This window comes from Nothobranchius furzeri, chromosome 6 (genome assembly GCF_043380555.1).
Source record: "Nothobranchius furzeri strain GRZ-AD chromosome 6, NfurGRZ-RIMD1, whole genome shotgun sequence".
Lineage (NCBI taxonomy): Eukaryota > Metazoa > Chordata > Actinopteri > Cyprinodontiformes > Nothobranchiidae > Nothobranchius > Nothobranchius furzeri.
Window position 1 is genome coordinate 45909736 of NC_091746.1, and position 13925 is coordinate 45923660.

Consider the following 13925-nt stretch of genomic DNA (forward strand, 5'->3'; position numbering starts at 1 on the left):
TCTCCGCCCGTGGAGAATGAGCTGATCTGGAAGGCCAGGGCTCCTGGTCGCAGCGGTCTGGCCCTGCTTGTAATTAACAGTCCCAGTCCATATTGGATCTCACGTTCGGCCTAGAGACGAGTCCGCGGGTGGAAACACCCCCCACCCCCACCGCTCTCCCAATAGGGAGGGCCGACTGAGGGCCAACGATTCGTAAAAAAGCCAGGGCCGAATTTTGTTCCCAGCCCACCCCTGCTTAGATATGTGGAGAAGGATGGATGGATGAACTGATGGATGAATGGATGGTTGTATGTCTCTCAGGCTGATGCAGATTGAATGCAAATAAACACATCTGTACAGTAAATGACTCTTTACTGAAGGAACCAAACATCTGTGTGACTAAATGGAGCTCGGCTCTCTTGTACCACCAAGATTTGAATAAAAGTTTAAGCTGTGATGGAATACATAAGAGGTGAAACCAGTTGGTATTTTCCATCTCCTGCTGAGTGCAACTGTTGGGACTTAAATTTAGAAATCACGACTTAGTCCACTGATGGAAGTAATCATTTGTTGTCCAAATGCCAGTTAAACACATTAAAGTCTTGATGAGCAGTAACTTTTCCACAAACATTCAGGTTTTGTCGAGCAGAATCAACATTATGCAGCATATAGAGAGTGAAACTGAATGTCCAGGTAAACTGCATAAATAAGACTAGTCATAAGTAAACAGTTGAGGTCAAGATGTCCATCACATTAGTTTTGTTCCACTCATAGTGGTCCCAGAGAGTCCTGGGACTCCTGCTCGTTGGCGAGTATTGTCCGACCGTTGTCGCTGTAGCTCCGGTTTGGTAAGAAGGACAATCTGGAAGAGAGAGAAAAATCATTGAAGGTTATCTTAGAACTAATATGTGTATTCATGCATCTCCAAGGAGTTTGTGTGTGTGTGTGTGTGTGTGTGTGTGTGTGTGTGTGTGTGTGTGTGTGTGTGTTTGTGTGTGTGAGTGAGTGGGTAACAGACAAGAGGAAGAACAAGAAGAGGATTTAAACCAGACCATTAAAATGTTTGCAAAATTACAAAACAAACACAATTATAGTTGTTATTTATAAGAGGAGTCTGAAACATGTATGGAAATATTGCAGGTCCTTTGGTGCTGGTAAACAAAAACTGTTCTGGTTTTCCAGTTATTACTTATCATGCTTTGTGCTATTTTAAATGGGGCAGTCAACATAAATAAACATAATCACAAATAGGTCAGAGGTACCCACAGGACTGCTTTTAATGTCAAGTCACGCTCCAAAACAAATGCTAATTAGGACTAGTTATAAAAAGAGAACTAACATGCAGAGATGGTCTCGATGTGGGACAATATCCTACAGAATATCCTGGCTTTGTTCTGAACGTGATGGTTTTGGAAGTCTTAAACTAGCCTCTAATAGCAGCTGCAGAAGATGAGGCTTTATTGAGTTTATTTTAATTTAATTGTTACACAAATGTCCTTGAAACCCTAAAATAGATCACACAAATAGATCAGCTGATCCAGATACTCACTGCAGGACTGAAACAACCCATCGGCCCTATCGTAAGAGAAAAGATGAGGAGGATTCTGGAACATTTCTTTAATTAAATCTCATATGATCCGTTTTTCATGTAGAAACAGTGAGGCAAATGCTCATAGACACGCTATTTGTTTGTAAAATAGTTCAACAGGGGGCTGGTGCCTATCTGTGACGGTCTTCAGGCTAACAGGCGGGGTACACCCTGGACAGGTTGACAGTCCATCGCAGGGCAACACAGAGACACACAAACAAACAGGACAAACAACCATGCGCATACACACTCACACCTAAGGATAATGTAGAGAGACCAGTAAACCTGACAGTCATATGTTTTTGGAATGTGGGAGGAAGCTGGAGAACCCACGAGTGCACAGGGACAACATGCAAACTCCTTGCAGAGAGACCCCAGGCTGGGATTCAAACCCGGGGCCTTCTTGTTGCAGGGCACCAGCACTAACCACCACCACGAATTAACTTTATAAACCACAAAAATGGCTTTATCTCATTCAAACTTGTAAGTTCAAGAAAAAATCAGTTTGACCTCTATACTTTTGTGAAGATGATTTGCTTCCCATATGAAGAGCTTCCAAGAAAGAAAAAACAAAAACATAAACCATCCCTACACTATCTAATCGAGCAGAAAATGACAATATTGCAAAAGTAGCCAAACCAACCCAAGCTAATTTCGTGAAGTCATGGCGTAAATTCAGTCTTACCTTTGCTGGTTTATGGTAATATTAACCCATGTTATAATTTAAAAAAAAATCCACAGTTTGGTTTGTGTAATTCATATGTTCCAATGTCACACTGAGTTGATTCAACTGTTTTGGGCTTTTTTACCTGCTGGAGAGTGTTTACAAGTCTCCGATGCCACATTCCATCATTTTCCGGTTCTTCATAATAAAATAAAAAAAAAACTCCACGAGGTGAGCTGAGACTGCCCGGTTTCAGTTGTAACGTGATGAAGGAGCTATTCCTCCAAGGTTATTTAACCTTTTCCACAGTTCCCTTTGACACAGCGCCAGAGTGCATGAAACAGCCTCAAGGTCATGCATTCGCTTCTAAACTGTTTACATTCCAGCAATGAAGACACAAGATGAAGAGACTCTTTTCTTTCATCAAATCAAAGAACTCTATTTTCAATAAAGCTAATCAAAACAACTGTTAGTCAATAATACAATGTGACCGATCTGTGAAATTACAATATTCTGATTAATATGTTTTAATAAGTAATATGACTTAATCTAGTCACTAGACACACTGATATACGTAAGGAAAACAATAACATGACACATTGCTGTTGCTGATCCAATCAGAATCTTCCCTGTCTGAAGCGTGGCGAGTCTCTGTGGTGTAGGGCCTGCACGACTTTATTTTTTTTAAAGTCGACAGTCAAGTAATGAAAGTCGAGTCGACTTCGACTAGTCGTTGATGACGTCATACGCCGGAAGCGGGGGGGGGGGGGGGGGGGGGGTCGGGTCGGTCGGTAGGTTCGCTGGAGTTTTTGACAATTAAAATTGCGCCCACATTTTCTAAGTTAACACACCTCTTTTAACAACAGTAGTTTCTGCATCCTACTTCAGCCCTCTCCCCCCTCCCCCTGCGCAGCAGCAGCAAACTCACTGATGCGCCTGCAGCCTCTCGGATTTCCTGCTGCTCTAAACATTAAAATAATTATTTCATTTTCTGTTCCTCACTTCTGATGACCTTCAGTGGTGTCTGTTTGTTGCAACCACCAGGTACAAAAACTAACTTGTTTTTATTTGACTATTTTTCTGTCCTGTCTGTTTATTATCTTCCTGCATCTCCTCTCAATTCTAAAGAGAAACTGCTACCTGCGTTCATATATATTCACCTTATGAGTTACCTTTGAACTGCAGTTCTAAAAGATCTACCGACCGCAAAAACAGCGGAGTGCCGCTGCTCGCCGGCCGACTACAACGGGACAGTTTTTGCTGCGGAGTTCGTGCCGGAGTGGAGCGGAGTGGAGATAGTGGAATTTTGGGGGTGCGTCACCGGAGAACAAAACAGGTGAAGAGCCTCGCTCTGCAGCAGCGAAACACATCAGGCACAAATAACAGACAGAAAACATGAAAGGAAATGAGCTGACATGAACGATTGCGTGTTTAATTTGTTTTTGAGGTGGTGACACCTGATTTGGCGGTGCTCAGGACGCAATGTCTGGAGCGCACGTCAACGATCAGAGCTTTGCATGCACAAACTGGTTAAGATTAGGATGGGGGTGAGGGGAAGGTTAAATTGCAAGAGGGAAAAGATCACAGTTTGGTTAAATGTCCGTTTTACCGCTGGTGTCAGTACCGCATAGCGCGTTGCCTCCGCCTCGATCCAGACGCGCAGGGGCTCATACCTGCTGTCTTTTCCGAGGACTGCATCTTGTCAGTCATTATCACGTGACAGCGACTAGTTGATGACAGGCATAAAAAGTCACTACAGAGCCGTGAAGTCGACTAGTCGACTAGTCGACTAGTTCGTACAACCCCTACTGTGGTGTTTGTTAAATCTGTCAGCTTTGATTCGTCCAGAATCAAAAACATCCAGATTAATAAAACAGTTCCAACGCCATCTTAAGTCCAGTTCTCAAGATCTCGTTCTCAAGATCCCATGAAGTTCACCGCATGTGAAGTGAAGTATGGACAGGCCATCTGTACTCCTCTTTTTAAGCTGAGAACCATTCAAGCTGGGAAAATTGTGTTGTTTACCAACCAAGCAACAGTACCTTTCAGAATAAAAGCTGAACTCGCTGACCCAAGGAGGGTCCCCTTTTCGATGCTGTGAAACACCTGTCACTTTTTACCTGGAGACTATCCAAAGACTGGTTTGTCGTACTGTTGATGCTGCTTCATCGGCTCCAGTACCAGAGGAGGGTCGGTGGACCTGGCATCCGGATCTGTACGGAGGTCTCACTGAGGGTATGTGGATGCAACATAAATGGCGTCTCATGTGTTTATGACTACGAGTCTCAAACTCTGATTAGTTAGGAGCAAAACATCATCTTCCACTCAGACTTTGTTTCTCCAGATGCGAGGGCTCAGAATTTGACATCATTCACACACACACACCAACCACCTCACACTTCATTCAAACAGAGCATCCATCATTAGAGTTAGTCTTGTTAAATTGTATAAAATTATTTAGTAATAAATTTCCTTAAACGTTTGAAGGTCTCTCTCTCTTATCTTGTCTGTCAGTTAATACAAAGTGTTATCTAAATTCCCTGCAATAAAAAGATCCAATCTTCTGATTTAAATAACCCAGTGTCCATAAGATGGAATTCATACTCGATATGAATTTTTAATGTCTTATGGTCCTTAATTAAATGTAATTAACATCTTCATTACACAGTCACAAACCTATGCGGCCAAATGCTCTACTAATGTTTGTATTGGAGGGGATCCAGCACGCATGCACCAGTTATAGCGTAGGTCTAGTGTAAAGATTGCTGCACCAAAATAGGAACTGGAAATACATCACAAGACAACTCGGTCATCTTAAGAGATTTTCAAATTACATTTACCAGTCTATCCGTCCATCCATCCATCCATCCATCCACTTTCGGCCGCTTATCTGGGTTCGGGTCGCAGGGGCAGCAGCCTAAACAGGAAGGCCCAGACTTCCCTCTCGCAGACAAATTGGGCCAGCTCCTACGGGGAAAACCTAAGGTATTCCCTGGCCAGCCGAGAGATATAGACTCTCCAGCGTGTCCTGGGCGTTTCTTTAGGTCTCCTCCCGGTTGGACGTGCCCAGAAAACCTGACCAGGGAGGCATCCAGGTGGTATCCTAACTAGATGCCCGAGCCACCTCAACTGATTCCTCTCGATGATGAGGAAGAATGAATTTATTCCGAGCCAATCCCAGATGACCAAGCTTCTCACCCTATCTCTAAGTGAGAGCCCAGACACCCTGCAGGGAAAACTCATTTCGGCCACTTGTATCCATGATCTCATTCTTTCTGTCACTACCCAAAGCTCGTGACCATAGGTGAGGGTAGGAATGTAGATCGACTGATAAATTGAGAGCTTTGCCTTCCGTCTCAGCTCTCTCTTCCCCACGACAGATTGATACAGCGCCCGCATCACTGCAGATGCAGCACCAATCCACTTATCGAGCTCATGCTCCAGTTTTCCCTCACTCGTGAACAAGACCCCGAGATACTTAAACTCCTACAATAGACCTTTTCCCTGACCCGGAGGAGGCATTCTACCCTTTTGCGACTTAAGACCATGGTCTCAGATTTAGAGGAGCTGATTCTCATCCCAACTGCTTCACACTTGGCTGCAAACTGCTTCAATGAGAACCGGAGATCACGTTCTGATGAAGCCAACAGGACCACACAAAAGAAAAAATGAGAAAGGAAAAAAGTTTTTAATTTACTTTTTTGATGACCCTTTAACCCGTTCTGAACTTGAGTCTGAAACACCTTCATCTCCTTACGCTTAGACTACTGGAACTCTCTTTTCACGTGTCTGAGCAGAACCTCCCTGAACCATCTACAGGTGGTTCAGAATGCCTGTGCTCGACTTCTGACCAAGTCCTCCAAACACACCCACATCACCCCGCTTCTCCTCCAGCTTCACTGGCTGCCAGTCAACTTCAGGGTTCATTTCAAGATCCTGGTTCTGGTCTATAGGGGCTTACATGGACAAGCACCATCTTACATTGGTGATCTTCTTAGTCCCTGCACCCCCAGCAGGTCCCTGAGGTCCAGTGTTCTTTCTTTCTTTCTTTCTTTCTTTCTTTCTTTCTTTCTTTCTTTCTTTCTTTCTTTCTTTCTTTCTTTCTTTCTTTCTTTCTTTCTTTCTTTCTTTCTTTCTTTCTTTCTTTCTTTCTTTCTCTACTGTTTGGTATGTCACTAATTTGTCGTATGGGGAAAACATCTGTTTTAATTCTGATACTATAAGTAGCAACTGGGTCTCTATGATCCCTTAAAAGCCCCTAAAACATCACATTTTCCAGAAGAAGAACTATTTTGTAGTTAATACAACAACACCCTATAAATCACTCAAATGCAGCACCGCCTTGTAAGATTAATCACAATGTTTTTTTTCTGTCTCTGCAAATACACATAAGTTATTTTCTACCATGCTGAGGGAATGAATGGAGAGGTTTGTGTTCCTTTAATTTTGCTCCATTATCTTTTGTGGACATTAATTAATCAAATGTTATCTTCCCTCTTCACTTTCAGAGGTCAGACAGTGAGGAAGGGAGTGCTGATGGGAAAATAACAGACATGATGTGCTTTCCCAAAATAACGACAAGGGACAGTTTAGCAGGATGAAGTGGATGAGTGTGTGTGACTAGCAGGTGGCCCTTTTTTACTCAATGAATATGTGAAAAACTCCTTTTTAGTCTGAATCCTTCACAGCTCACTAGGATTAGGTTATGTAATTTTGGATCATTTCTGATGTGATGTTAAAGTTCTCCACATGCTCCCCACTCATGTCTCAGGATGTTTGTGCAGTCTCCTGGCGCATTTCAAAATCCAACCTCTAAAACTCCTGGAAAATCCTCGTCTGTCTCGACAGTAGTGCTTTTCTTAGTGAAGACCAAAAACGATTTTATCAGCCTGACCTTAGGACTTGATCCTCTCCTTTTCCATTGAAGTTAAATCGCCTCACTTCCTGATAGAAGATGGACCACCGGATAAAGAGAGGCTGCTTTTTTCATTCTGTGTGTGTGTGTGTGTGTGTGTGAATTACAACATTAAACTAAAGGTTGCTTTCATTTGCATTTGTTTAATCATTCTCATTTTCCTTTCAGTCAAGGTTATATTTTACCCAAGTTAACTTTTCTGCATGTTAATAATAACAATTTTAAAACAGCACATTTTTGCACCTATTTTCTGGGAATTACAATCCTACAGAACTACAGGTGAATCTAGAAAAATAAAATTTTATGCAAAAGTTTGTTTGTTTAGCTTAAATGATGAAACTAATATATGAGATGGACTCATTCCCTGCATAGCCAGATATTTCAAGCCTTTATTTGTTCTTATTGTGATGATTATGGCTTACAGCTTATGAAAACCCCACATTCAAAACCTCAGACAATTAGAATATTGTGAAAAGATTTAATATTCTAGACTGAAAGTGTCACACTCTAATCAGCTAATGAATCCAGAACACCTGCAAAGAGCCTTTAGATGGTCTCACAGGCTAAGCTAAAATACACAAATAAATGGACTTTCGCACCATAATCTAATTTTTCAAGTTTACCTTGATGACTTTTAACAGGAAGTCCCATGTTTAGGTCACAGCAGCCTTTCCTCATATTTTCCTCCACATGCAGCTTCAAAGTATTTAATGACCTCACATCTTTCATCTACTGAAGTATTTTCATGTGGAAGTCATCTGTCGTTGCTGAAACTAAGGTTGGCACCATTTTCTGGAGGTTCGGGTCAGTCATGCACCAACAAAACTTACAGGATGAGGTGTTCTCTGAAATCCTAGATGCAGTTCAGACCTTCTGTTATGAACTTGGTTCTCTGGATAAACATGAGAAAAAAGTAGTAATGTGCCTCCTACGTGCACACACTCAGATGCTCTTATAAAACTACAAGCCTACCTTTATCGTAGTTATTGGCATTTGTCCTCTCCTCTATTTGTGTTATTTATCAATTATTTTTTTTAGGCACATAACTCATTTTCAAAGCAGCACCTGCAACTTTATGAATCAGTTAAATGCCATAAAAACAAAAACTGTAAAAAAATATGTAATTAGTCAACTAAAATTATTAGTTCATGGTTCTTGTTACCATTACAGATCATCAATGACCCAATAAAAATTATTAGAAATAAACAAGATGATAAACTGACATCTAGAATATGTTTTCAATATTTAAAGAGCAAGTCACCCCAAAATAAACTTTTTTTTTGCTGATCATTTGTATAAATAACTGTATTATAGTGTTGTAGACATGTGTAGTTGTTATTTTTGCATTTTGGTGAATTTTCTTTAAAAACTTAAAATTCAGCCCAAAAACATTCTACACAAATTTACAACAGCAGTTTGAAATCTGTCTGACCAATGGGTGAAATGTCCCGTGCAACGTAACCAGGTCCAATGTAGGTGTCACAGCCTGTGGCTGTAGGTTATAAACGCATCGCGGTCTCAGCCAGGCTTGTAGCCGTGGACTCGGATTAGCCGCAAGTGAGTGTTTATGCTGTAGCTTAGCTGTAGTTAGCATTAGCATTGAGTCAGGGTCCCAGGAAAGCTTCTAGTATTACAATTATTTAGTTCCAGTAGCTTGGCTGTTGGCTGTTAATATCAGTGTTTCCCTTACATAGGTGTAGCCGTGGCTGGCCGCCACGGCTGAAATCCCAGCGCCACGCCTACAAGATCCCAAGTTTTATTGATTTTTTACTAATTTTATTTTTTTTTTGCGCTGTTTCCCGAAGAAGCAGCGGGAACTACTCTGTTGTTGCTTGTGATCGCAGCTGGCAGGCAGCAAGGAGGAGGAGGCAGGGCAGGGTGGTTACAGCTAGGGATGAGCCGGATACTCGTTTCAGATCTGGCACGGATGAAGCATTTTTGACAAATACGAGCATGAAATGTGTAAAACTCGTAAATATCTTTAATCGTGCTGAAAGAAAATCCTCATTGGGTAACTGAGTGTCTTCACGCTCTGTGATTGGCCAGTCACATAGAGCGCCCGGCCCTCCCTACACACAAAACTCTGCAGCCGGGAGCGCAGTCAGCTCGGCCCAGGCATCCACACGCACACACAGACAGAAACGGATCTCTCTGTGCTTGCTTCACTGTTGCTCACGTTTCTTCAGTGCTCCCTAGGTTTTCTTCAGCTCGCCTCTTTTTCAGTTCAATATCTAAAGTTACTTTTTTCGCAACGTATGTGATGCATTTGACAAGACAGAGCTGAAAACGGCTCGTGCATGTGTCGGACACTGCCTCCTCTCCGGTCGGGATTTAAAAAAATATATATTTTAACTCTCTCTCTCTCTCTCTCTCTCTCTCTCTCCCTCTCTCTCTCCCTCTCTCTCTCTCTCCCTCTCTCTCTCCCTCTCTCTCTCTCTCTCTCTCTCTCTCTCTCTCTCTCTCTCTCTCTCTCTCTCTCTCTCTCTCACACACACACACACACACACCTTAATCAACTCTCTCTCTCTCTCTCTTTCTCTCTCTCTCTCACACACACACACACCTTAATCAACATTGTTTTGTTTAACTGTGTGTGGGAAAAATGCCAACAACGTTAGGAAAAAAATCAGTTTAATCAAATTAAAGTAAAAAAAAATTTAAAAGTTGTCTGGTTCTAGTATTTCATATTTCCTAGTTCCTACTGCATGAGTTCAGATGTATTAATTCATGCACTTAAATATTAATGTTCTGATTTTATTGAAAAAAATTGTTCTGTAATAGTTTCTTTACTATTGTGATCAAAAATTTTTTACCTAAATTCTGAGGCTGCTCTGTAAATAGTTTTCAAATAAACAATAACACATAGCGACTTCGGATCAATCCATATCAATTTCAGATTTAAAATAATGTATTGATGTAAACCACACCCACTACTTTCCAAATAATAAATAAGAGGTGCATTCATCTGTGTTTGATCTGCATTAGTGATGTTTTCAGCACCAGAACAATGAAGCAAAGAAACAGATTCCTGAGTTTATGTTAGTAATTTTATTTATTAGGTGCATTTGACCTGTTCTCGTTTTCTCTGAAACGAGATCAAATCAGTTCTTCTATGGGTTGTCTCTGCTCTGCACTAGAAAAATGTACTTTATTATAATGTTCACTTTAATGCATCTTGATGTTCTTAACAAATAAATTAAATCAAATATATTGGTCAATAATGCCAAATATGTAAATTTGTATTTCAGTCATTTTTATACTGGCTTAAAAATACTTCATTAAGTCTACTAAGCAGGGGTGTAGAATGTTTTTAATATGGCCAGCCCGGTAATGATCTTGGACCAAAATAAAGGGGGCAGAAAGTCAAATAAAGGGGGGCAAAAGGAGATGTTTTTCCAGATGGCAAGAAAAATTAAATGCTGATGTATTCCTCCACCAGCCTGTACCGGTCCAGGCTAGAAGCCTTGCAGGTATTATTTTTTTTAACCTTTATCTTCTAGTTTTAACATTGTCATTATTTTAGCTTATTATAATAATATTGTACTCTGTATTCTGTTTTTTTCTCACATCTCAGCCTGGCTGACACACTGCTACTCCACCACCACTGGAGAGGAGTATCTTCCCAGACTCACACTAACATCCCATTTTACCTCAGGGCCTCCTGATCTTCTAACATAAAAACCTGTAGCTCTATCCTCGCTCCACTCTCCACATGCTTCCCATCATCTCTGGAAGCTTCTTCTCACAATACTGTGATGTTATATATAATATTTTTTTCAGGCTAAATGAACCAAGAAATCTGCTGTCAGACTGATTGTTGCAGCTACAAATTGTCCAGACTAACATGGAGCCTTGCAGGTGTAGTAAAGGTGAGTTGTTTTTAATCATCACGTAATCTTCATTACAGCCTTTGAGTTTTAACATCATCTGTTTTTGTTTCATAGCTTATTGCTACACGTGTGTTGCTGCTGTGAGCTTGGAGCTACATTACATCATGACATCATGAAGGAGGCCACTGATTCAGGTCCTACTTGGTGGTGACGAGTGAGCTGATTCACCTGGTAAATAACTTTTACATTAAATATTTTGTTATTTGCAATCAAAGGTAACTTAAATAACCTGCATTATTGCAGGACACCCAGCAAAATATGAAAGCTACACCATGAGGCAGGCACACGTCAAGAGTCTATAAGAGCACATTTGGTAAGCAACACCACAGATCATCATCATTATTATTATTATTATTGAACACTGTCCTGGATTTGTTTTCTTTCTGCATGATTTTTCTTTCTGCATCTCATCATTAGCCTGGCTGATCACCTGATAACTCCTGTCATCTGGTTATGACAGCATGAGGATGTCCTCACACACCTGTAACCTATCAGCTCATCTGGCAGAATAGAGAGAGAAGAGACAACACCACATCTCCTGTTCCTGGAAAGCCTTCAGCCATCCTTCGATGACTGAGAACCTCCTTCAGCTCTGTCGCCTGTCTGCCTACAATTATTATAATAAATGTTGTGTTTGACAAGTTCTTTGTGCTGCCAAATGTCTCATTTAAATTTTAGTTTTTATATTTTAATGGATATTTATATATTGCATTAATTATATTATCACATTGTTGCATGTTTAACTAGTTCTATTGTGATGAATTAAACTAGCACCTCACGGTTAAAAGCTCGTTTTAATTTCAAGCATGTTTAAGTATTTATGGACATGAACAAAAACAGGAAATATATAAATTGAGATTTATTTAATTAATATAACAAATAACTGTTTAGAGGGGGAAAGAATCAAAGACAAAATCTTCTTGGGAGCTCCTGATCCTGACTACACCACCAGAGGAGGGCCAGCTGCTGACACCGGAGGATCACCTACGACCAAGAGAGCAGCTGATATCAGTAAATAAATAATGAAATCAGGACAATTTTAGTGGGCTGTTTGTGACTGTGTAACATAAATGGACACATTACAGAATAATTTTCTCATTGGGTATTTTCATGACTTTCTCTGCAGCAGACAGTAACTTAAGCCCAGGGCTCCTGGAGAGCTGCTATTCAGCACGTTTCAGTGGTTTTCCTGCTTTAACAGGTTAGATTAGCTGTTCAGCAGCTCAGCTATTTATTGCTGATTAAAACCAGGTGTGTTGAAGCAGATAAACCTCTAAAACATGCTGGATAGTAGCTCTCTAGGGCCGTGGAGCCAAACCCTGCAGCTAATCTAATGCTATGGCTAACAGCTATTTACCATTCAGAGCTGGTTCTGTTGGGTCGGCTCCGGTGGTTTCAGGCAACTCACGAGCTCAAAACAATAAGGCTCAGGTCCGCTTGTCTCCTCCAAATAGACTTGGTCCCTTTCTTCTTGAGTGTCTGGGTAAGGACGGGGGGAAACGTCCTCCACTTCTAATGACTGCTCAGAGTGAAAAAAGCTAGCTTCGTCTTGTTACACATCCATCTTCGTCACTGCCGCGGCTCCGCCCTCTCGGTCCGCGAGGCAACGCCTACTAATGTTGCAATTTTCAAATTTGATACGTGGGTGGAAAAGGACTCATAGGCTGGCTTGACCTGCCCTTTAAATTTAACAAATAATCAAGTGGCATAGCAAATAATCTTTAATATTCTAATTAAGAGACTAAACTAAATGTCAAAGCACGAGTACTTATGTGTGTGTATACTTTAAAGCTGAGTATTTAATAAAGTGAACTAAGTCCTCGCGCTCCCAATAATGTTTTATCCAGCTGCTTATTTAACCCTGACTCAAGAACTAACAGCCTCAGAATGACAAACACTGAAAGTTAGATTTTATAAACTGGGATAAAAACGGCACTTTCGGTTATTGCATGCAGAATCACAGGACTTTGTTTTGTGTGCTTGACAGATAGTCTTTTAACCTGCAAGAAGCTGTAAGCAGCTCAAATTTGTCTAGAAAACTTAAGGAGAAAAACACAAGCACGGATGAATTAGAAATATCTGGAAGCTTCACGGTGCTCTTCATCATTCTTCCAGTCAGAAAAACCTTTAAACAGATGGGTGGCCTGGGACTAATTTGTCTTGGCTGATCCAAATCTTCACGTGTTGATGCAGTTCAAAAGGCTGTCACATGTGGACCTGCCTTTTTTAGTCTATTTGTCATCGTGTGGAATTAGAGTATGACCCAATTTGATGACAATCTTTTGAAAAGTGCCGTTTTACACATAAAAGAGGGATAGTTTAAGGGGTGAGGTCTGTTGTTCTGTGAACATGTGATGATGACAGTTGGGCCAACTTGGAAAAAAAATACAACAAGCAAATACAATCCATGCTTTCGTTCTTTTTTAAACACAGAAACAGTTTTGTTTACCTGTTTGTAGCTACAGTTTCGCCGACGGCTGCCGGCTTCTTCAGGCTGACGCTGATGGTGGCGCATCACTTCCTTCTCCGTTTATCTGCGGGCAGGAGAGGACGTTGTCGCCCTCTACTGCCCGCTCTCCCCTCTCCGACGATGCAGTCCCATGCGTGGTCCAGCGTGTAAACTCCGTCGTCCCTGTTCATGGTCCCACATCCACGTCTCCTTATCTCGATTGCTTCCTTGATCCATCTTTTGTATTTTTATTGTTCAGTGGTTATGATCCGTGTGCTGTCCCCGTCCATTATATGGTTTTCTCTTAAGCAATGATCTGTTACGGCTGACTTTTTTATTGTACTTTCTGCTTCTTCTTTTGCTGCTCTTGTGTGTTTACGATTTGCCTCTTTCTCGCACTCCTTTCTGTGTTCTATTGTCCGTGTATTGAGTTGGCGTCC

At 41.2% G+C, this 13925-nt stretch overlaps 1 protein-coding gene across 1 annotated transcript in view; it reads right to left on the bottom strand.

The window, feature by feature from the left end:
* Nucleotides 1-334: 334 nt before the first annotated feature.
* Nucleotides 335-13925, bottom strand: part of si:dkey-247m21.3 (5-hydroxytryptamine receptor 4) — a 76863-nt gene continuing 63272 nt past the window's right edge. Inside the window, exon 7 of the mRNA XM_015976742.3 lies at nucleotides 335-841. Coding sequence (XP_015832228.3) covers nucleotides 748-841 — 94 coding nt within the window. The 3' untranslated portion in view covers nucleotides 335-747. The remainder of the gene's footprint in view (nucleotides 842-13925) is intronic.